Here is a 22,523-nt window from a genome sequence, read left to right on the forward strand (position 1 = left end):
TGATTTGTGGTTTCCAAGCTACAAGTTAAATTTTCTATTTTAGTTATTTATTACTATTGTCATTTATTATTATTGTTATTTATTATTATTGCTATTTATTATTATTGCTATTTATTTACTATAGCCTAGACTATACAATTACATTCATTGTTAACTATTTATAAAGATGTATCTATTGTTGGTCTAAATTTTTGTTCAGGTTCTTAGTTTGATGTTAAGTTATTGCTATTGATTTTAGGCAGTCCCATTGCATGTTTGGCTTGACCCTTAGTATATTCATCTGGAAAATGAGTTGTTTAGTATGAAAATTGTAAATTGGTTTGTTTGGACCGTTGGTAGCAAAATAAAAAAAAATATATACAGGGTGAGTTTTAAATGTCCCCCCCCCAAACTTTTTTCTACATTTTTTCAAATATCAATCCCAGACCACTTCCAAACATTGTTGGGTAGTAAATACTTCATTTTGACTAGGTGGTCATTTCCGGCCGCCATCTTGGATCCGCCATCTTGGATGCAAAATATTTTTTTCAAATGTAAAGGTGGGGTTGTGACCCATTATTTCAAACTAGATTTTTACCCTGATTACAATGCCGCAAACAGTTTTTAAAAATCTTGATTCATACCAAAGTTATGAGGACTTTTTAAAACGTTATTTTTAGCCCATTTTAACATTGTGCATTTACAAACTAAGACCATAATCTCAAAATAGTGCTAGATAAAGATAAGTATACACTACCAGTCATTGCCAACCTATTTCCACTTGGTTATGAATGATGTATTTTTTTCGGCCGCCATCTTGGATCCGCCATTTTGAAATGGGATAAATTATTTGAAATATGAAGTGTGTGTTGTGACCCATCATTTCGAACTACTTTTTTAAGCTAAACTCAATGCCGCTATCCATTTTTCGTTATTAAGTTTTATTTATGAAACATTGCAATATTTTTGTTAAAAATATTAATATTTCAAAATCAAAATATAAAAATGAAAAATGGATCATGGAATTGAAGTCAGCTTAAAAAAGTAGTTCGAAATGATGGGTCACAACACACACTTCATATTTCAAATAATTTATCCCATTTCAAAATGGCGGATCCAAGATGGCGGCCGAAAAAAATACATCATTCATAACCAAGTGGAAATAGGTTGGCAATGACTGGTAGTGTATACTTATCTTTATCTAGCACTATTTTGAGATTATGGTCTTAGTTTGTAAATGCACAATGTTAAAATGGGCTAAAAATAAAGTTTTAAAAAGTCCTCATAACTTTGGTATGAATCAAGATTTTTAAAAACTGTTTGCGGCATTGTAATCAGGGTAAAAATCTAGTTTGAAATAATGGGTCACAACCCCACCTTTACATTTGAAAAAAATATTTTGCATCCAAGATGGCGGATCCAAGATAGCGGCCGGAAATGACCACCTAGTCAAAATGAAGTACTTGCTACCCAACAATGTTTGGAAGTGGTCTGGGATTGATATTTGAAAAAATGTAGAAAAAAGTTGGGGGGGGGGACAATTAAAACTCACCCTGTATATATATATATATATATTCATGTCTATCTTTTAATTCATCACTTCAAAAGAGCCATACACTAATCAGCATTCTCTGATCCCTGTATTTTGGTTTGAGAAGAGGTCTAGGTTGCATGAGTGAAACATTTGCTGATAAGATAACCAACAATCTCCCACCTGCCTGTTATCTCTGAGAGCTGTTAAGCAATTAGTAATTTGACACAATAGGTGGTGGGTGGTGCAAGTTTTAGTTATACTGGTGACCTTATGTTTGTCATATCAGTTTAAATTTAATTACTTAAATATTGATTAATTTGTAACATATTAATACAAAATGGCTGGAAATCCACAATTGATGTATTATAGAGTCAATACAGCATTTGGCCATCAGCCTTATTCTGCTGGTGTAAAGACCACTAGAGTAAGTAAGGCATTATAGAAGTTACTTTAAATTCATTCACTAGGTGTGATAACGTATACAGTCAATTTAATCTCTAGGCCTATGTTCTATGTTTTCACTCCAAGTCAAAAAATGATTGAGACTTAAGTTTGAGGCTTATCAACTGTTATATGGTATTGAAAATGTATAGAAATGAATTTGAACAGATGGTGGTTTTTAGGCCTCTGGGGACATCAAAACAAAAAAGTAAATTGGTCCTAGGTCTAGGTCTTATTGTAAGAGACAGTAATAGCTTATAGAGGAAATTTACCAAAAACTACTCTTAATTAGGAGACCTGCTAATGATTAAACTGAAATTGTTAAGTAAAGTTAATTTTACGGTGGACTCAATTAATTTCATTAAGACATCTTGGGACCAGGCACCTTGTGTTGTGGGACCAGGGACCTTTAGATGTTAACAAATATGACTAAATACCTTTGAAAACAACACACTAGTACTTGTAAATGTAGTTTAGTAAACCCAGTGGCATGGCCAGGTTTGGAGCGCCCTGGAGCAGTATTACGTAAGCGCCCCCCCCCCCTTAAACATTGAGCATCACCAAACTATATTAATTTCTCATACAATGGTCTTTTAAGACAATCATGTATTCAATAAGCGCCTAAAACACAACTTGTTTGTGCCATACAAAACTTTTATGTCACAATAAATTACAAAATAGATTTTGACACTTTTTTGTGTCATCTTCAGAAGAAACTTTTTGCCTGTGAGATGAACTATATTTTTCGCCGCACCACACCATACCATTCTTTAAGCTGAATAATGCACAAAACATAAATTTTGTACATTGTTTACTATAATAGGCTAGCCCTCAAAATGGTTTTCTTTAACACATTCGCTGCGGCCTATCAATGGCGGGCGTATCCCCGGTGCGGAAGAGCGTCAAACAAACCCGATTGCCAGGCGATTGGCTTTCAAATTTTGGTCTGAAGAATGCAAATAATGTGTGGTGATGTTCTGCGTTACGAGAGTCGATGTTCAGCAAATGTCATAATTAAGCAGTTTAAATCTTACTTTATTATATTTTTCTAACTTAACTCACACAGTACAAATCTTTATAATTTTTCAGACAAGGCGGGAAGAAGAGAGGCGGAAACAAGTGACAGATAGTGACAGAAGAAAGCGATCGTCTGGAAAAGGTGGAGCAGACATATTGCCGCCTCCCCAACCATCTTTGGTCCTGGAGCCTGTACCACCTTTGCCAGATCAACTTCACTACAACTTGGACCTTCACCCTCATCCTCCAGATACATTGAGACCAAGGTAAGTCCTAGTCCTGGAGCCAGTTTACCTCTTTGTCTTAGACCTTTACTTCCATCTTTTAGGTATACAAGTTTCAACCAGAAAATCATTTGAACTACCGACAGGGTGTCTGACCTAAAGCGAACCAATAGCTAACTTTGTTATTGTGAAAAGTACAGTTAACTTCTTATGGGGCTCTCCCCTTTATTTTCTAAGATATTCTATGGGATGGTTTCAAATTTTTAAAATATGATTCACATTTTCCAAAATGGCACATATCTTTCATATTTTTTATGGAACACCCTGTATTTTATTATTGTTTTAGAATGCAAATGCAATTTTAAAAACGTTATTCTGGAAATCTTTCTTTAAAGCTACTCATTTCGGAGTTACAGTGTGTTGCACTCATAGAACTCTATATATTACAGCTGGATCGTGGGCTGAGCGTTGAGATTTTGAGCCGGCAGACCGATGGCGCCCCCACCACTATACCCTGGTCCACGTCCGTGATGCATTCATAGCAATACAAATTCAACTGAGTGACAAAGCCTTTAATACGTCTCTGATAAAATCTGACATTAAATTTATGAATGACGATTACTTTCTTTTGGTGCTCAGCTAACCTTAAATTTATTAATTTTTAAAGGAATGAAAACGTTTGATTTTATTCAGATTTGCATGGTCTTTTATTAAAACGAGGACAGAAATAAAAGACTATAATTAGATTTGGTAAATATTTTCTTAAATAACCTTTTTTGAAATATAATTTTAATGATACCAATATTGACATGTTTCTAACTAATACACTGTGTCTATAGTCGGGAAAAACGGGAAAGTCTGGAATTATTATTGAATTTCAAAATAGGTCTTGATAAGTCGGGATTTAGTCTTTATTTTGATATCAAAGTCGAGAATTTTCATGATTTTACCACGATTGCGCCAGACAACGATGACGTTTCCGTGACCCCGGGAATTGATGATGATGACTACACGGCTGTGGTAGATAATCATAATTTTGCCGTCATCGTTGGAGTTGATGATAATGTCTACATGACCGTGGGAGATATTCGTGAATTTACCTTGCTCGCGGGAGTTGTTAATAATGTTTCTATGACCATTGGAGACGATGATACCGATTCTGTTGATGCTCAGGATTTTTCCGCGTCCGCGACAGATAGTGATGATGTTTCCGTGACTGGGGAAGATATTCTGGATTTCGTAGTAATCTCAGAAGTCTACCATGATGTCTCCACAACCGCAGATGATCACACTATTACCTCTAGTTTGGCTTGATTGAAAATATCTGGCTGACATACCTAATAAAATTGTATTTTCGTCGTTAGATCTTCATTTACCTTTGATATGGCAGTTATTTACTGTGTCGAGAAGGGTTTAAACCCAAATTGGACGGTTAGAATTTTTCATTGCTGCATTTTTTTTTACATAAAGACAGGGTTAGGTGTAGTACAACCAAATTATTTAGTTGATAAAACTCTAATAACTTGTATCAAGAACCGAGAATCGATACATTTTGGTATAGACACATGACGAATTGTTGAAAAAAAATCTTGTCTTGAAAAATCTGAGAATTAGTCTTGATAGTCTGGAATTAGTCTTGAATTTTAACATGGAAATAAACTAGACATAACATCAGCCTTATCATAATACCCCCGCCGCAGCAAACCTGCAGACTAAGTAAATTTCCATTGCCTGATTTTATTTTTTCTTAAGTTTATTTAAATAACATTAGGTGTAGCAGGTACCTAGGTTTGCTGCTACACAGAGAGTGTAATGACATGTGTTTTTTAGTACAATATTAATATCTCAGTATAAAATAAAGAAAATTTGACAATTTCCATACAAATATATCCATAAACAAGTAAACTACAACAGTTTACTTATTCTTCATAAGAATAACATGGGGATTTAAATTGCCTTTTTTTTAAATTTTCTTCATAACCAATAACCCTACAAAAATATGTCAATTTACTAAATTACTTGTTTTTTAAGCTCTTTAAAATGTTTGTGTTATTGCAGTGTTCCAGGAGTAGACAGGTCCACTAAACCTCACTCCCTCCTCAGTTCGACACTCAGTAACAAACTTGGGCTCCGCACAGTCGTTGTTCCTCACATTCTACATGCAAAGTTCATCATGCTCGCTCAGAAAAAAACGGAGAACAACATTGAAACCTGTGGCATTCTGGCGGGCCGTCTGGTACTTATAAGCTATTTCTCATTTGCACATTACAGATGCAAGTTGATTAAGAATTAACTTTACCAAAAAAGCGTAGTATTCTTCCACGAAACCTTTCACTTAGAATATTACAAGTAGACTTCTCATCCTATTTATAAACAAAGTTTTAAACAAATTTTCAAATAAAAAGATATCTACAAAGAGTAACAAAACACCCTCCACTTAAACTGTACTGAACCAACATTAAAATTTAGCTGATCCATAAGGATTATAAATCTCTAAGAAGTACGTTTAACTATAAATTACACATTGTTATAGATTAGTTATCCTAAAGGATCAGCTGAAGACATTTTTAATATCAGTTCCATCTGTTTCCTGTAGGGGTGTGTTTGTGATTAAGATGTGTTACTTGTTTCTATTATTTCAAAACTAGTTTAACCAAATAAAACTCTGATTACGAACAATAGCTCATTCTCTGGTATTTTAACCAAACATAGAGCACAAATTTAAAAAAAAATTAACCCTAAAATAAGAGAAAATTAATTTTGTTGACAGTTGCGCTCAATGTTATTAATATAACAGGGGTAAAATCAAGCTGGCTGAAAAGTTTAAAAAAATAGTTAGAGCCAACGAAGCAGCAGAAGAGAAGTCTACTCTGAATTTTGACAACAAGAAAATTAATATTGTTGAAACAAACATGAGAATCATGATAGACAAAATGAGAGATGACCGGTCAGTGGGTTTTGCCCACACCATTTCTGGGGATTTTGCAGATCCCAAACATATGTCTGCTGGAGTTGCTGTTACCTTCAGAAATAAATTTGGAAGACCTCAGTCAAATGACTACATTTCTGACAGATTGACTAAACAATGTGATAATGGAGCAACAATCTTCAGTCTGGTGACAAAGGAAGTGTATTGGGGAAAACCATCGAGGCTGGAGTATGACAATGCATTTATACAGCTGACGGAACAATTCAAATCAAGTGGACTTAAGACTCTTGTGTGTTCTCCGATGGGTTGCGTAAGAGACCTAATCCAACCAGACCATTTCATACAAAACCTTGTCGAATTTCAACGTGCGACTCAGGCCACTATCATCGTTGTTTCATATTTTCAAAGGTCTACCAGAATCCTGAGGAATGGACTCTCGCATAGGGACTTCTTTAGAGCACTGGAAAAATCAGTTGAGAAGTGGACTACTACTCCTAAAACAGAGCAGTCATTGTCAGGTGGTTCTTCTACAAGTCAGCAGCCAACACCGGAAGCTGACACTTCAAGTCACCTCCATCAACAGCCTTTCTCAACAAGATCATCCAGCCCTGTTGGTCAACCACAGTCAACTACACCAGACACCTCTATGAGGTCACAGCAGCTATCCTCTCCATCCAGTGTACAACAAAAAAACTTGATGGCAAACCAAATTGTGAGTCCAACTTAGATTTAAAAAAGACGTCTTTCTGTGTTATCTGTAAGAACCATCATATTTCTTTCTTTTCAAATGACTCAGTACACAATACTAATTTTTCATGGCCAGTTTGTAGTGCAGCCAAAACTGATAATAAATTTAATTGGTTAATGCATTTGAATATTGAAGGTGGCATAGTAAACAAAAAGAATGATTTAGAAATAATACTATCTGATTCTAACATTTCAGTGGTTTGCTTGAACGAGCACTGGCTAAAAAATGATAATATTTTAATCTTGAATAGTATTCCTAACTATACTTTAGGACACTTTTATTGCAGGAAGGAAGGAATTCGTGGTGGTTCTTGCATACTATTAAGAGAAAATTTAGTATATAAAGTAAGAAATGATTTATGTGCCTTAAACGAAGATTATGTTTTTGAAATTTCTTGTATTGAAATTGTTACTCTAAATATTATTGTTGTTGCTATTTACAGAACACCTAATGTTGATAACTTTAAACATTTTCTTAGAAAGTTGGTAGGGTTATTAAAACTTCTGGTTAAAGCTACATGTAATAAAAATGTATATATTGCGGCTGACTTTAATGTTGATGTACTGGATACTTCTAGCCACCCACAGAAAAAGTTAGAGTTCATTTCTATTTTGGAGCAATATGGTTTTAAAATAAATTTTTCCTCTCCAACAAGAATTACCAAGTCCACAAAATCCTGTATTGATAATATTTTATCACCAAAAATTAATCATCATCTGTCTGTATCAACAACAATGAATTTAGAATTAGGGATCTCTGATCACAGAGCATTATTTTTAAATATATTTAGTAAAACTGATAAAAATATAATAAATGGTAACAAATGTAAAAAAAGAATTTTCTCAGAAGAAAATACAGCAAAATTTATATATAATGTGAAAGAAACTTTCTGGAATGTATCTGTAAATAATTCTTTTGAAAATAACTGTTTAAATTTCTTTGGCACTTTTCAAAATTTATTTGAAGAGGCATTTCCTATGAAGTTTTATCATACCAAACCGCATAATAAAAAAAAGTCTTGGATAACAACCGGTATTAAAATATCTAGTATTAGAAAAAGGGAACTAAGCAGACTAGTAAAGAAATCAAATGATAATAATTTCATTAATTATGTTAAAAGGTATAAGTTAACTTTCAACAAGGTATGCAATGAAGCTAAAAAATTGTATAATGCTAAATTTATAAAAGAATCATGTAACAAGAGTAAGGCTGCTTGGCTTATCATTAAATCTGAACTTGGTTGTAAAAAAAGTGACTTAAACTTTCCTGATATTAAGGTTAATGACAATCATCTAAAAAATGGCAAGGAAATTTCTGAATTCTTTAATAAAAAATTTAAAAATATCACAAAAGAAATTGGCATAATACCGCATGAAGAGGATGCACTAAAAATGACAAGGCATTCATTGGCAGGAAATCAACCTAACCAATTTGAATTTAGTTTAGTAAGTACAGAAGAAGTTATTAATAATATAAAATCTCTCAAAAGTAAAAAATCTGCGGGCTGGGACGGTATTCCTATCGATCTGATGAAAACTGTCTCTAATTTCATAGCTGAACCTTTATCTATAATTATTAATCAGTCTTTTCAAAAAAAAACTTTTCCAGACCATTTAAAATATGCAGAGCTCAAACCTCTCTTCAAGAAGGGCGAGAGACAAAATCCGGACAATTATCGACCAGTTTCCCTTTTACCATCATTTTCAAAAGTGTTTGAAAAATTAGCATCCAAACAAATCTCAAACTTTCTCGAGAATAACAATATTTTGGCTAATGAACAATTTGGTTTTAGAAAGCGCTTAAACACAATGAAAGCTTTATCAGATTTTATTAGTGAGGTTTCATGGGCTTTGGATGGGTCACAGAGCACAATGGGAGTGTTTTGTGACCTATCCAAGGCATTTGACTGTGTCAACCATGATATACTTTTAAAAAAGCTAAAAATTTATAACTTTTCAAAAGAATCTGTTTTATGGTTGACTTCATACTTGACAAATCGATTTCAAAGAACAGTAATTTTTAAAAATAATGAAAAATCAATATCAGAATGGGAAAAAATTACAGTTGGTGTTCCCCAAGGGTCAATTCTCGGACCTTTACTCTTTATTTTATATATAAATGACTTGCCTAAAAATGTTTCCAACAACCTTGTTTTATATGCCGACGATACAACTGCAGTTGTCAAATCTAAAAATGATTCAGAACTATCTCTCAAAGTTAAACAAGCCCTATGGGAATTGGAACGGTGGTTCAATATTAACGGTTTAAAAATGAATCAAGATAAAACCCAATTGGTAAAGTTTTGTACTGCTCAGGCAAGAGAGTTTAGTGACCAAAATTTATGTGTTCAAGATGATGCAAAATTTCTCGGATTGTACGTAGACTCAAATTTAAATTGGAACAAAAGCATTGAAAATTTGATTAGTAGACTGAATTCGGCATGTTATCAAATGATATGTTTAAGAAACACAATTGACTTAAAAACTCGTTTGATGTTATATTATGCATACTTCTATTCAATTCTTCAGTATGGAATTGAATTCTGGGGCTTTGCATCAAACATTGATTTAATTTTTAAGATACAGAAAAGGTTTTTAAGAATAATGATATTTGCTCCTTGGAGAACATCATGTAAACCTATTTTTAAAGAATTAGGGATAATGACTGTTCCGAGTTTAACCATTTTTAAAACACTTTTGATGGTGGAGGGAAATTTTGAAAAATTATCTAGTGAAAATGTCAAGCATAAGTACGATACTAGGTTTAAATATAATTTTCAATATCCGCGGCACCGTCTTTCATTAGTAGAAAAAACTCCGACATACATGGGCAAAAAGTTTTTTAATAAATTGTCTCAAGAGCTCAAAAACAGAATACAGTCTAAGCATTTCAAGAGCAGCCTTACTAATTTTCTTTTAAGGAAAACATATTATAGTATAGATGAGTTTTTATGTGATCAAGATGTGTAATTATTTGGTATTTTAAATGCAATGTTTAAGTTTATCTATTTTGTCTACAACAATTATTTCTATTTTCATAGCGTTAGTTTATTTTATTCTTTTATAACTCCTTTTTAAAAAACAACAAAACTTTATTTATACATTTCAAACAATTTAACATATGACTATGATTTTCAATCAAATACATCTTTTATCAAGCTAAACATTTTAAAACTAGAATCATCCATTTGGAAAATAAACCAACATTAATATCAAGATCCTCTCATAAAATTACAGCGGACCTACTTTTAACCGGCCGTTTGGATTGTGGACATTTTGAACTTTTAATTCCAAATGAAAGTATAGTCAGCCAAATAAATCGAAAAGATAAAATATGTGATGAGATGATTACTAATAGTAAAACTTCTAAAAGCATTTCCAGAGAAGTGAAATTTAGGACCTCACAATGTACCATTATGTTTAGAGGAAGCAATAAAATCATCCTTAGTCAAGAAGGAACCACTCAAGGAGACCCTTTAGGCATGCTAATGTATGCAATTGGCATATTACCTTTGGTAAAAAAACTAAAAAGCCTAAATTGGAAGCAAAACTGGTACGCTGATGATTCTGCATGTTTCGGTGAAATACTTCAAGTTAGAGAATGGTTTAATGCTTTATGTGCTGAAGGGCCAAAATGGGGGTATTACCCAGAACCCAAGAAAAGTGTATTGATAGTAAAACCTGAATATAAAGAAAAAGCAGAAGAAATTTTCAGAGACCTACAAGTGAAAATTGTAACATCGTACAGGTTTTTAGGGGGTATTATTGGTAGCTCAGAAGAAAAGAAGGAATTCGTGAAAGAAAAAGTAAAAAAATGGGTTGATTGTATAAAGAAATTTGGCATAGCTGCACATAAAAGTCCTCAAGCAGCGTATACTGCCTTTACTAAGTCATTACAAAATGAATGGGCATTTCTCCAAAGAGTAACAGAGGGATTTAGTGAAGAATACGGAGACTTAAAAACTGCCATACATCGCCATTTCACTCCCAACCTTTTCGATCAAGAGATTTCTGAACTTGAACATGACTTGTTCTCTCTCCCTACTCGTTTTGGAGGCTTAAATATTCAGGACCCGACAAAGAACGATGGTATTTCATTTAAAACATCAAAACAATGCACAGAAAAATTAATATTAGCCATTAAAAATGGACAACCATTAAAGATTAATGATCATGTATCAACACTACAAGATGTAAAAAAGAAGAGAAAACTAGAAAAAGACACGTTGGCTAAAGCAAATAATGAACGAATTATGGAATTACTTCCTGAAACTCAAAAGAAGCCAATAATTAGAATTGTAGCAGGGAATACTAGCCAATGGTTAACTGTGACACCATGTGCATCTGATCATACGGATTTGTCCCCGGATCAATTCAGAGATGCTTTGTCAATTCGCTATGGCCGCACACTAAGAAATTTACCAGTACGATGTGATGGTTGTGATCAACCTATGAATCTTACACATGCTTTAAATTGTAAAAAAGGAGGATTGATCAAACATGGGCATGATCAACATCGAGACCACTGTGCTGCGATAGCAAATATGGCCTGGAAAGGGGTTGAAGTCGAGCCTATTATGAGAGAAGCTGACCCTGCAAACAATGTGCCTGCTTTAAAAGCTGATTTTAAAGTTAATGGTATTTGGGAGGCTGAGAGAGTAGCGTTTTTTGATAATCGCATTGTTAATGCTAACGCTCCCTCTTACGCCAACCAAGAATGGGGAACAATATCTCGAAACCATGCTGTTCAGAAACACAATAAATATGACAAAGCAGCCGAAGACATCAGAGGAAGCTTCACACCATTAATATGTTCCACGGAAGGAGTCCCCCACAAAGAATATGAAGCGTTTCAGAGGAGAACAAGCGAAGCCCTGGCTGTAAAATGGAGAAAACCATACTCCCAAATCATCGGATGGTTGAGGATCCAAAGCCAGCTTTCCATCATTCGAGCGGTTTCGCTTAGGCTACGGGGAACTAGACGAAAAATTCGAAGTATTCAATTTGAAGATGGTGCCGCAATTCCCCCATTGCTCTATTGAGCTTTCATTTTATTTTTTAAACATTTATAACTCCTTAGTTTTAAGGTATTTGTATACTGTATTGACAATGTCACCTGTTTTATAGCATTGCTATATTTTGTAAACGTTATGTGACAATAAAGATTTATTTATTTATTTATTTATAAACCTCACATAAAAAAAAAGCTTCATATTTTACAAGGGGATGGGAAGTCAACTTGTGTTAGGTATACTCCGTTCACAAAATGTAGGTGGTTGTGATGGAAGCAATTCCATCCCCTCCACCTTACCCTACCTTGAAACAACAGCATACAGCTGATCTGAGGTTCAGCAAAACTTAAGCATAACCTAAGTTTCTGAGAAAAAATATTAATGAGTTCATAAACTGCTCAAAAGATAGGTTTGCCTGTGTTTTTTAGACTAAATATAGAGCAAATTGACCTACTTAACATTACCACTGTCATGTAAAAACCTGGTAAAATATTAAGCTCTTTATGATCATATTGAATTAATTTGTGAATTTGTATTTCCTGACTATGAGTGAGGTAGAGGAGAAAAAGTCTCAATGCATGACTGCCGACTATTGAGAATAAAAAACACCGGAATATGGGTAGTTTGGTTTGGGAATTATTGGACTACAGACTGAATCCCAATAGTTTGTGTTGTCTGGTGAGTGGTGACACGTGTGATCTTGTTGTAGTTTACGTTGTCTGATGAGTGGTGACACATGTGATGTTGTAGGACCACGACCACCTAGTCATTTCCCACCTGATAGTTCCCAATAGTTTGTGTTGTCTGATGAGTGGTGACACAACATGTGATGTTGTAGGACCACGACCACCTAGTCATTTCCCACCTGATAGTTCCCAATAGTTTGTGTTGTCTGGTGAGTGGTGACACAACATGTGATGTTGTAGGACCACGACCACCTAGTCATTTCCCACCTGATAGTTCCCAATAGTTTGTGTTGTCTGATGAGTGGTGACACAACATGTGATGTTGTAGGACCACGACCACCTAGTCATTTCCCACCTGATAGTTCCCAATAGTTTGTGTTGTCTGATGAGTGGTGACACATGTGATGTTGTAGGACCACGACCACCTAGTCATTTCCCACCTGATAGTTCCCAATAGTTTGTGTTGTCTGATGAGTGGTGACACAACATGTGATGTTGTAGGACCACGACCACCTAGTCATTTCCCACCTGATAGTTCCCAATAGTTTGTGTTGTCTGGTGAGTGGTGACACATGTGATGTTGTAGGACCACGACCACCTAGTCATTTCCCACCTGATAGTTCCCAATAGTTTGTGTTGTCTGATGAGTGGTGACACAACATGTGATGTTGTAGGACCACGACCACCTAGTCATTTCCCACCTGATAGTTCCCAATAGTTTGTGTTGTCTGATGAGTGGTGACACATGTGATGTTGTAGGACCACGACCACCTAGTCATTTCCCACCTGATAGTTCCCAATAGTTTGTGTTGTCTGATGAGTGGTGACACAACATGTGATGTTGTAGGACCACGACCACCTAGTCATTTCCCACCTGATAGTTCCCAATAGTTTGTGTTGTCTGATGAGTGGTGACACAACATGTGATGTTGTAGGACCACGACCACCTAGTCATTTCCCACCTGATAGTTCCCAATAGTTTGTGTTGTCTGGTGAGTGGTGACACATGTGATGTTGTAGGACCACGACCACCTAGTAATTTCCCACCTGATAGTTCCCAATAGTTTGCAAAGTCTGATGAGTGGTGATACAACATGTGATCTTGTTGTAGTTTACGTTGTCTGATGAGTGGTGATACAACATGTGATATGGTTGTAGGACCACGACCACCTAGTCATTTCCCACCTGATAGTTCCCAATAGTTTGCATAGTCTGATGAGTGGTGATATAACATGTGATCTTGTTGTAGTTTACGTTGTCTGATGAGTGGTGATACAACATGTGATATGGTTGTAGGACCACGACCACCTAGTCATTTCCCACCTGATAGTTCCGAAACAACACGGTGGTGCAGACTACTGCAATATGGAAAACGAGGAGGAGATATGTGAATATTCTGATCAAAGGGAGCTGCTCACTCTCGGATGGATCCATGTAAGTGACATTTAGCCAGTACCGCTCGCTATAAGATATCACATTAATTTATATCAACCGTTTATGTACGGTGATTAATTTTGCAGTGAAACTATGCAAGTTAGTTAGATCTTTGACCTATGTGAATGAAGCACATGATACACAAACAAGCAAACTACCTATGTTTACTTATTCTCAATAGGAATAACATTCATGTAAGAAAACCATGAATTTTTATTTATTCACCTTATGAGTAAAAAGTATGGTTGGGAAAAAGTATGGACACCACCTGTTAACTTTTTAACGGGTTACACCAGGAATACCAAACTTTGCACACCCCTATACGGCATAAAAGTGCACTTTTTTGTTTTTTCTATCCGTCCTAAAAATTAAGTTAACCATACTAATGTTCATATTTTCTTTTTTGCTATAATTTTAGAAATAAATGGCTATTTCACATGTTTCATTTAGTTACAATTACTCATAACAACAGGGACACGAAAATATTTTTCATACTTTTAATTTGTAATTATTATCTTTCTAAGTACTTTTTAGCAAATTTCCCTATAGGGAAGTAGCTATTACCGTAGGTCTCATTGTAAGACTTAGGCCCGGGACCGATTTACTTTTTCATTTTGATGTCCCCAGAGGCCAAAAACGCCATTCGTTCCAAATTTTTATACATATATATATATATATATGTATAGATTTATACAGGGTGGGGCAATGAGAACGCCACAATTTGTTTTAGCTGTCACATGTTAATTGTTGCAACAACGAATGATCAGCTGTGCTTAAAACATCAATTAAACTATGCCATTTTAGTAAATATTATGCCCGAGGCTATTAACACTGAGATTTTGATGTGCAAACCTGTTTTTAAAATAGTGGTTCTTGTGCAAAAACCCAGAGATTGTTTGGACCACATTCCATCCTTGGTCAACATGGCACTGTTCCAGATTGGAAAAAAATGGTGAACTGGGTAAAATTATTTAGGATAAACGCTTAAACCTTAACACGTTAGCTGCCGAGGCCTATTTCCAAATTTACGGCGTAATGCCAACTTTTACTGTTATTTATTTTTCGATATTTCTACTTGAATTGTGTTTATATTACACTAATACAACAAGATATACTTTAGAACTGTTAAAATAAATGTTAAAAAAAATGTGACCGATCGGGTCGGCAGCGATTTTTTTTCAACGAATATTTATTGCAAAAAATGGCAAAAAATGGATCGGTCCCACGTTTATACCGGCGTATATTTCGTTTAGAGGTTGGCAGCGCTTCAGCTGTTCCCGCGCAAAGGCTCTTGGTCCATTTTTTCGCTGATCTGCAATGTTCCCGCCATCAGTTTCGCGCCTTTATGTCAGTCTGCTGAGTCTAGGCCTACCTCGAGCTGTTGTTCGTGTTGTGTTTTCTGTCTAAGTTTGGTTCGTTGTATTATGTTAGTTCAATATGGGTGATAATCTAGGCAGTGATGATATAGTAAGAGCAATCGAAGCTCCTTCTAGTGAATTTGACCAAAATATGGATGGTGTAAGTGATGATGGTTGGGGCAGTAATGTAAACAGTGAAATGGACGACACAGACGATGACCCGGATTTCAACCCTACTGATGACTCAGAGGCAGGCAGTGGCATCGATGACAATAAGGTTGGTTTCATAGAAAGTATGAATGGTACGGATGAAATGATTGATTCTCTTAGTGAAAATATGACTGTAGTGAGTGAAAGTGATGATGTAAATATAGAAATGGAAGATTACACTATTAACTTAGGAGAAAAATTTAAATGTTTGAAAACAAAGGACGAAAAGTTAAAGATGAAAAAAGATTAACTTGATAAATGGCAGCCGTTTGAAGGCAAACATAAAAACATTGTTTTTGAAGGAGCATCGAGGTTTGCTTTCGGCCTGCCCCAAAATGCAAAACCAGAAGAATATTTTTATGCTTTTTTAACAGATGATTTAATAGAAATGATGGTAGATGAAACTAATCGTAATGCTGATCAAGTTATAAGTACACTGCGATTGAATCGTAGTAGCAGACTCCGTAAATGGCGGCCTACCTATCCAAATGAGATGAAAAAATTTCTCGGCCTTTTACTATGGATGGGTGCCAATGCCACGGCTGACAGACTATTGGTCGAAAAACTTATTGTATAAGAATGTTGATGCTGGTAAGGTAATGAGCAGAATTCGTTTCCAATTGCTTTTGAGATTCTGACATTTTAACGACAATCTGAACATGGAGCGAGATGGACGACTAGGTAAAATATCTCCTCTGATCAAAATCCTGAACAAATCCTTCAAGACTAACAAAACTCCTGGCGAAGATGTGGTTATCGATGAGAGTATGATCCCTTTCAGAGGAAGACTTCTATTTCGCCAATACCTTCCAAATAAAACCCACAAGTACGGCATTAAGGTATTTAAAATATGCGACACTGCTGGCTACACGTACAAGATGAAAGTTTACATGGGTGCTGGGACAGGAACTGAAGATAACCTGACATTAGCAGCATCAGTTGTAATGGACCTCATGAGAGATTATTTGGACCGAGGGCATACACTGTATGTTGATAATTTTTACACCTCCGTTGATCTTGCCCACATGCTTCTAGCAAGGAATACTCACCTTGTTGGAAGTGTTATCAGCAACAGGGCCTGGTTCCCTCATAAAAAAACCATTGGCACTAATTCCGATGACCCCTTGAAGAAGGGTGAAATGAGATGTCTTGAGTACCCAAGTGGTATCGTTTACACAAATCAAATGGTTTGATAAGAGGGAAGTGAGAATGATGTCAACCAAACATCCTCCTGACTATGTTGATACAGGGAAAAAAACCAGGCAGGGCAAACCCATTCTCAAACCTCTTGTCATCGTCGAGTACAACAAGGCGAAGATGGGGATTGATGTCAGTGATCAGATGTCGTCGTACAGCACAGCCATTAGAAAATCTATGCGATGGTACCATAAGGTCGCAGAAGAGTTCCTACTGGGTACAGCGGTCGTCAATGCGTGGCTCACCTACAAGGATGCAGCCGGCGTCAACTCTCAGAGTAAGAATAAGCATCTCTACTCCATTACGACCTTCAGGGAAAAGATTGTGTACGCACTACTAGGGTTGCAAGATGGACAAATCGAGCCAGTGAAACATGTTGGACATAACCACTTGTCTGAAACAGTGATATTTGTAGGCGAGGGTAAGAACAAAAGGAGAGCCCGGAAGAATTGTAAAGTATGCTATGCAAGAGCTTCACGAACTGGAAACCGAAAAATAACAAAGAACCTCAAGAAGATCACTACATTTTGTGAATCGTGTCCTGGGAAACCATTTCTTTGTAAAGATTGTTTCAAGAACTTACATAAATAGGCAAGGTCCTTGTGAACTCTGGTAGTTATTCTGTACGATTGTATTTTTCACATTTAGTGCTTTGTTTTCTCCCATGTACGTGACTTGAAATGTTATTTGAAATGTAAATGTTAGCTGTCATTTCAACAAAAATTACGTAATTTCTTTCATTTCAAATATGTAGTTTTAGCATAACCATATAACGTGTTGTGAAATTAAAAACTATCTTGTCAATATACGGTTTAATCTTTATTACATTCCTAACAAGTTTATTACCATTAGATTCAAGTTTTAATAATATTTCAGCACTAACAATAATGTTAAGGTTTAAAAAAAAATGTGCCGACCCGATCGGTCGGCAAAATATGGCCTATTGGTAGTCGATGTATAAGTAAAATAAAAAAATTTTGTGACAAAAATTAACGTCCTATAACATTATTAGTATTGTTTTCTCAGATTAGAACTATTTAAAAAGTTCCCCACAACCACTGATGAAAGTCACGGATCAATTTACTTAAGTCATGTAAAATCCTGCTGCCGACCCGATTGGGTCGGCTGATGTTTCTACCAAGATGAGCTACGCCGACCCGATCGGGTCAGCGTGGCAGCTAACGTGTTAAAAATAATCGGTGGGTGCTGCCAAACTTATACACCAGCGAATGTTGAAAGAGTGCGAGTCGCAGTAACTCAAAAGTCCAAAGAGATTTGCCAGGAAGCTGTTGTTGTTGAAAGCTTTACGTTGGCTCCTTTTTTTGGAAGGGGGGTTTCTAATAAGCTACTTGAAGTTCGAGGTTTTTCAAAGTCACCCCACAGATTTGCTAAAACCGAAGCTAAGAATTGTCCAAAAACTAAAGTTATTCCTGAAGAAATGCTGGAGGAGTATTTGATGGAGTTTTCAAGTGCCTAATGTCAAGTAGGACAAGGACGTCACTTGCAGGATTTCCTTATCAAGAAATGGAAAAATGACTTTGTTAAGTTAAAATGGCAAAAGATAAGCTGTGTTTTGATGTGCTATTTATATCCATAGGATGAATATTATTGAGTTTGTACTGCTTATAAATTGGGGCGCTTTCATTGCCCCACCCTGTATATATATATACAGGGTGTCCCTCGAGAGGTGTCTCAAATCGATTACTGGAAAACGGCTTAACGTACAAGGATGAAATAAAACTATTTCCAACTAAATCGACCCCAAGGAATAACGTAAAAATATTTTTAACTTTTTTCAAATACAGGGTGTGCCAAAAACTGAGGGTCACTAGTTCGAATCTCGGAATTTTCAAATGTAAACATATGTCATGTTATACATCATTTTAAAGGTATTTGATAGACAAACATTTTGGCGAAAACCAAAATTAGTTATCTTTTTCCGTTTCAAAATGGCGGCAGTTTTTTTGAAAGAAATCTATATTTTTTTAATACTCTGTATTTCCTATACCAATGCATTTAGCACTTCTCCGGTTGCATTTTCTTACTCGTTATGAAATTAGCTTTACTGTGATATGCGGTTTTTTGAAATAATAAAAATTCCAAAAAAATTTATTTTTGAAAATTTACAAATGCTCATTGTTCAAAATTTTCAAATAGCAACATATGTCAAGTGGCACATCATTTTATAGGTTTTTCAATTCCTAACAACTTTGTAATTTACACTTACTTCGTATCTCTTTTAGTTTTTGTGTAAATAACAAAAAACCTAATTTTCCTATATCAAATGCATGTTATTTGGGTTTGACACTAAAGGCTTCATTTCATTTAGTGTTGAACCATGTCAAACCCAAATAACATGCATTTGATATAGGAAAATTAGGTTATTTGTTATTTACACAAAAACTAAAAGAGATACGAAGTAAGTGTAAATTACAAAGTTGTTAGGAATTGAAAAACCTATAAAATGATGTGCCACTTGACATATGTTGCTATTTGAAAATTTTGAACAATGAGCATTTGCAAATTTTCTAAAATAAATTTTTTTGGAATTTTTATTATTTCAAAAAACCGTTACTTGTTGCATATCACAGTAAAGCTAATTTCATAACGAGTAAGAAAATGCAACCGGAGAAGTGCTAAATGCATTGGTATAGGAAATACAGAGTATTAAAAAAATATAGATTTCTTTCAAAAAAACTGCCGCCATTTTGAAACGGAATAAGATAATTAATTTCTGTTTTCACCAAAATGTTTGTCTATTTAATACCTTTAAAATGATGTATAACATGACACATGTTTACATTTGAAAATTCCGAGATTCGAACAAGTGACCCTCAGTTTTTGGCACACCCTGTATTTGAAAAAAGTTAAAAATATTTTTACGTTTTTCCTCGGGGTTGATTTAGTGGGTAATAATTTTATTTCATCCCTGTACGTTAAGCCGTTATCCCGTAATCAATTTGAGACACCTCTCGTGGGACACCCTGTATATGTGTGTCCGTGAAAACGATAACTTGAGTAATTTTTATCCGATTTTGATGAAATTTGGTTTGAAGGTGTAAGGCGGGATAAACTTGAATGAGTTCGCGATCCAGCATGATCGGACCATGGGAACAGGGTTTTATGGGGTAAAAATTGGTTTTTCTCACTTTTGACCCTCAAAACACAAAATTTCCCAATTTTTCTCTAAACCTTCTTAAAGAGCTTCAAAAAACAAACAATTCAGTATATCAAAGTGTTTTTGTACGGTTATTGGTTACGGAGAAAACTAAAAAAATGGTAAATTTAAAATTCCTATGTTATTCTTATGGAGAATATTGTAAAATGTTGTAGTTTGCTTGTTTATCGTTATCTTTTGATCAAACTTCGCAAATATATTCATTTTATACTAAGCAATAATTATTTTACTTAAAACACACACTTTATTAGTTTCCTTTTAGCAGCAAACCTAGCTACTCGTTCAACCTAATGTTATTTAAATAGATCAATTGAAAATCAATTCAGCCAAATGGAAATTCGCTTAGACGGCAGGTTTGCTGCGGCGGGGGTATTTTATGATAGAATGGTAATAAAAATCCCATTATTTATGCTGAATTATAATGTACATGTATTTAGCTGCACAGAAATATATAACAAGGTACCTATAGTTATTTTGCAAAGTATATTTGTTAGGTATTTTTAAAACATTGCTGCAAAATGCCTGAAAATCGGCGTACACCACAAAAAAAAATGACCGACACCAGGAGGGTTTACCTGATTGGATTTTCACTCAAATATCTTAAAGTTGTCGGATTTATTCTCTACTAGTTGTTCTGCCCAGGGAAGAGAACGCAAAGAAGATATGGTGATTCGTCACCACCTTGTCCAATGCAAATAGCTTGTTCTTGATGTAAATTCATTTTATCAATATCCATGTCACAAGGAAAGATACTCTACAGATGCATTTTGTGTTGGAACACAAGCCGGGAAGGCGGCAATGCCCGAACAGAAATGCTTCAGCTTTTGTGGGTGTATTGTTATTGTTTTTGTTATTATGTATGGAAATTTTCCGCAGACGACTTGTCCAGCTAACCAAAAATAGTTAGCGGCCAAACAAATATAATGCTAGTACTGTGTGTGATTTTCATTTTATAGGTTATTGCGGATCATTTCTATGTTCAAATAATACCTATAACAGGGTTGGTACGGTCAGGGAAAACCTGGAAATGTCAGGGAATTTTGTTGGTCTGGAAAAGTCAGGGAATTTTGGAAAAAATCTGGAATTTCTCTTGAAAGACTACGTTTTTTACAGATATGCTACATTTTGCATCTACGTCTCAATACTTGGTCAAAAACATCGAAGTTTGACGAAAACATCGATGTAACAAAAACATCAGGAACCTACCATCGATATAAAAAACATCGAACATCAACAGACATTCTATCATCACCCTCTGATTACTGGCTTTAATTGAACCATAGATAAAACATACTCCCTTAGTAGATTTGTCATCCTTATGGAACAGCTGAAGCCAATTTTAATGTTAGTTCTGTACGTCCAACTGTAGAGGTTGTGTTTTATTTTCAATTTGTTTCTTGTTATTTCAGTAATTTAAAACCTCATTTAACCAAATAAAAAGACATAATTTATAAACAATAACTCATCCCCTTGTTCTATAACCAAATAGTACAAATCATGAAAATAAACCCTAAAATAATAGACACAAAATTTTGTCTACTCCAGCAATCAGTGTGGACGTACATGAACTAGACACGAAAAACAAGCTTCAAAATTTACAATGGGATGATGAGTCTACTTGTGTTGCTTAGTCTATGATTGAACGCACCGAGCTCCCAGTGTTTCTACACGACCAAAAGAATATAATCCCGGTCACTGGGTTAAGACATCCTGTTTAATCCCTTAAGATTTTTGATGTTAAATTCTGAGTGTTAAATTAGGCATATTGTGTTTAAATAGTTGTTTTAACATTGCTATTATATTTTGTTAAGGTAATTTTTTCGATTGGGGTTAGTTTTTCACTAAAATAAAGCATAGTAAATAAAAACGGACGTCATAGCCAAAACTCCTCTTTTATCCACCATCCCCTTCAAATCCTGCTCATGCTCTAAAAATCCTGTTTTCGGGATAATAATCCCACGTATGGAAACACGGCTAGTACCGCGATGCGCGGAAGGATAGGCCTACATTCATCGTTTCAATTTCAATACGATACAGAATACAATTCCTCATTGAATTTATACCAATACTGATTCAACCTTTAATAAACTTAAAAAAACTGCACGTGTAGGAGTTTATACAAAAAAAATTATTCTGTTAGTTGAAACATTTAATAGTTTAGTTTGGTACTACTTTTTGTCTCCGGTACAAGCATGGTAGTTATTTTTCCAATATCACATGTTTCTTCCGATATAAGCCGATGATATCGCAAGCAAAATATCGATATATATCAGTATCAGAAGCACCGTATCGTCTATCTGCTAGTGTCAAGTCAAGTCCAAGTAGAACATAAAGTGTGAGGTTAAGTTAGTTGGTACTCTTAATTTTCCAGATTCCAGATGTTTAATTCTTTTCTTATTGGTTTTATGAGTAAACTATTTAGGCCTACATTTTTTTTAATAATTATTGATTCTGACTATTCGATATCGTCTTACGGTATACCTGGAAAAAGTATAATATCAGTCTGGAAAACCTGGAAAAGTCAGGGAATTTCATTTTCCAAAATCAGTACCAACCCTGTATAATCATTATTTAAAG

General features: G+C 35.0%; 1 protein-coding gene across 2 annotated transcripts in view; it reads left to right on the forward strand.

The window, feature by feature from the left end:
• The window catches only part of LOC128985770 (STAM-binding protein-like), a 53,290-nt gene that overhangs the window by 24,574 nt on the left and 6,193 nt on the right, over nucleotides 1–22,523 (forward strand). For both annotated transcript variants that reach the window (XM_054405628.1, XM_054405627.1), the window contains exons 4-6: nucleotides 3,044–3,237; nucleotides 5,254–5,431; nucleotides 13,866–14,003. In XM_054405628.1, the coding sequence (XP_054261603.1) occupies nucleotides 3,044–3,237; nucleotides 5,254–5,431; nucleotides 13,866–14,003 (510 nt within the window). The remainder of the gene's footprint in view (nucleotides 1–3,043; nucleotides 3,238–5,253; nucleotides 5,432–13,865; nucleotides 14,004–22,523) is intronic.

Source organism: Macrosteles quadrilineatus, unplaced genomic scaffold (assembly GCF_028750875.1).
Source record: "Macrosteles quadrilineatus isolate MER2022 unplaced genomic scaffold, UCM_ALF_1.0 Scaffold_2__2_contigs__length_208266976, whole genome shotgun sequence".
Taxonomy (NCBI): Eukaryota; Metazoa; Arthropoda; class Insecta; order Hemiptera; family Cicadellidae; genus Macrosteles; species Macrosteles quadrilineatus.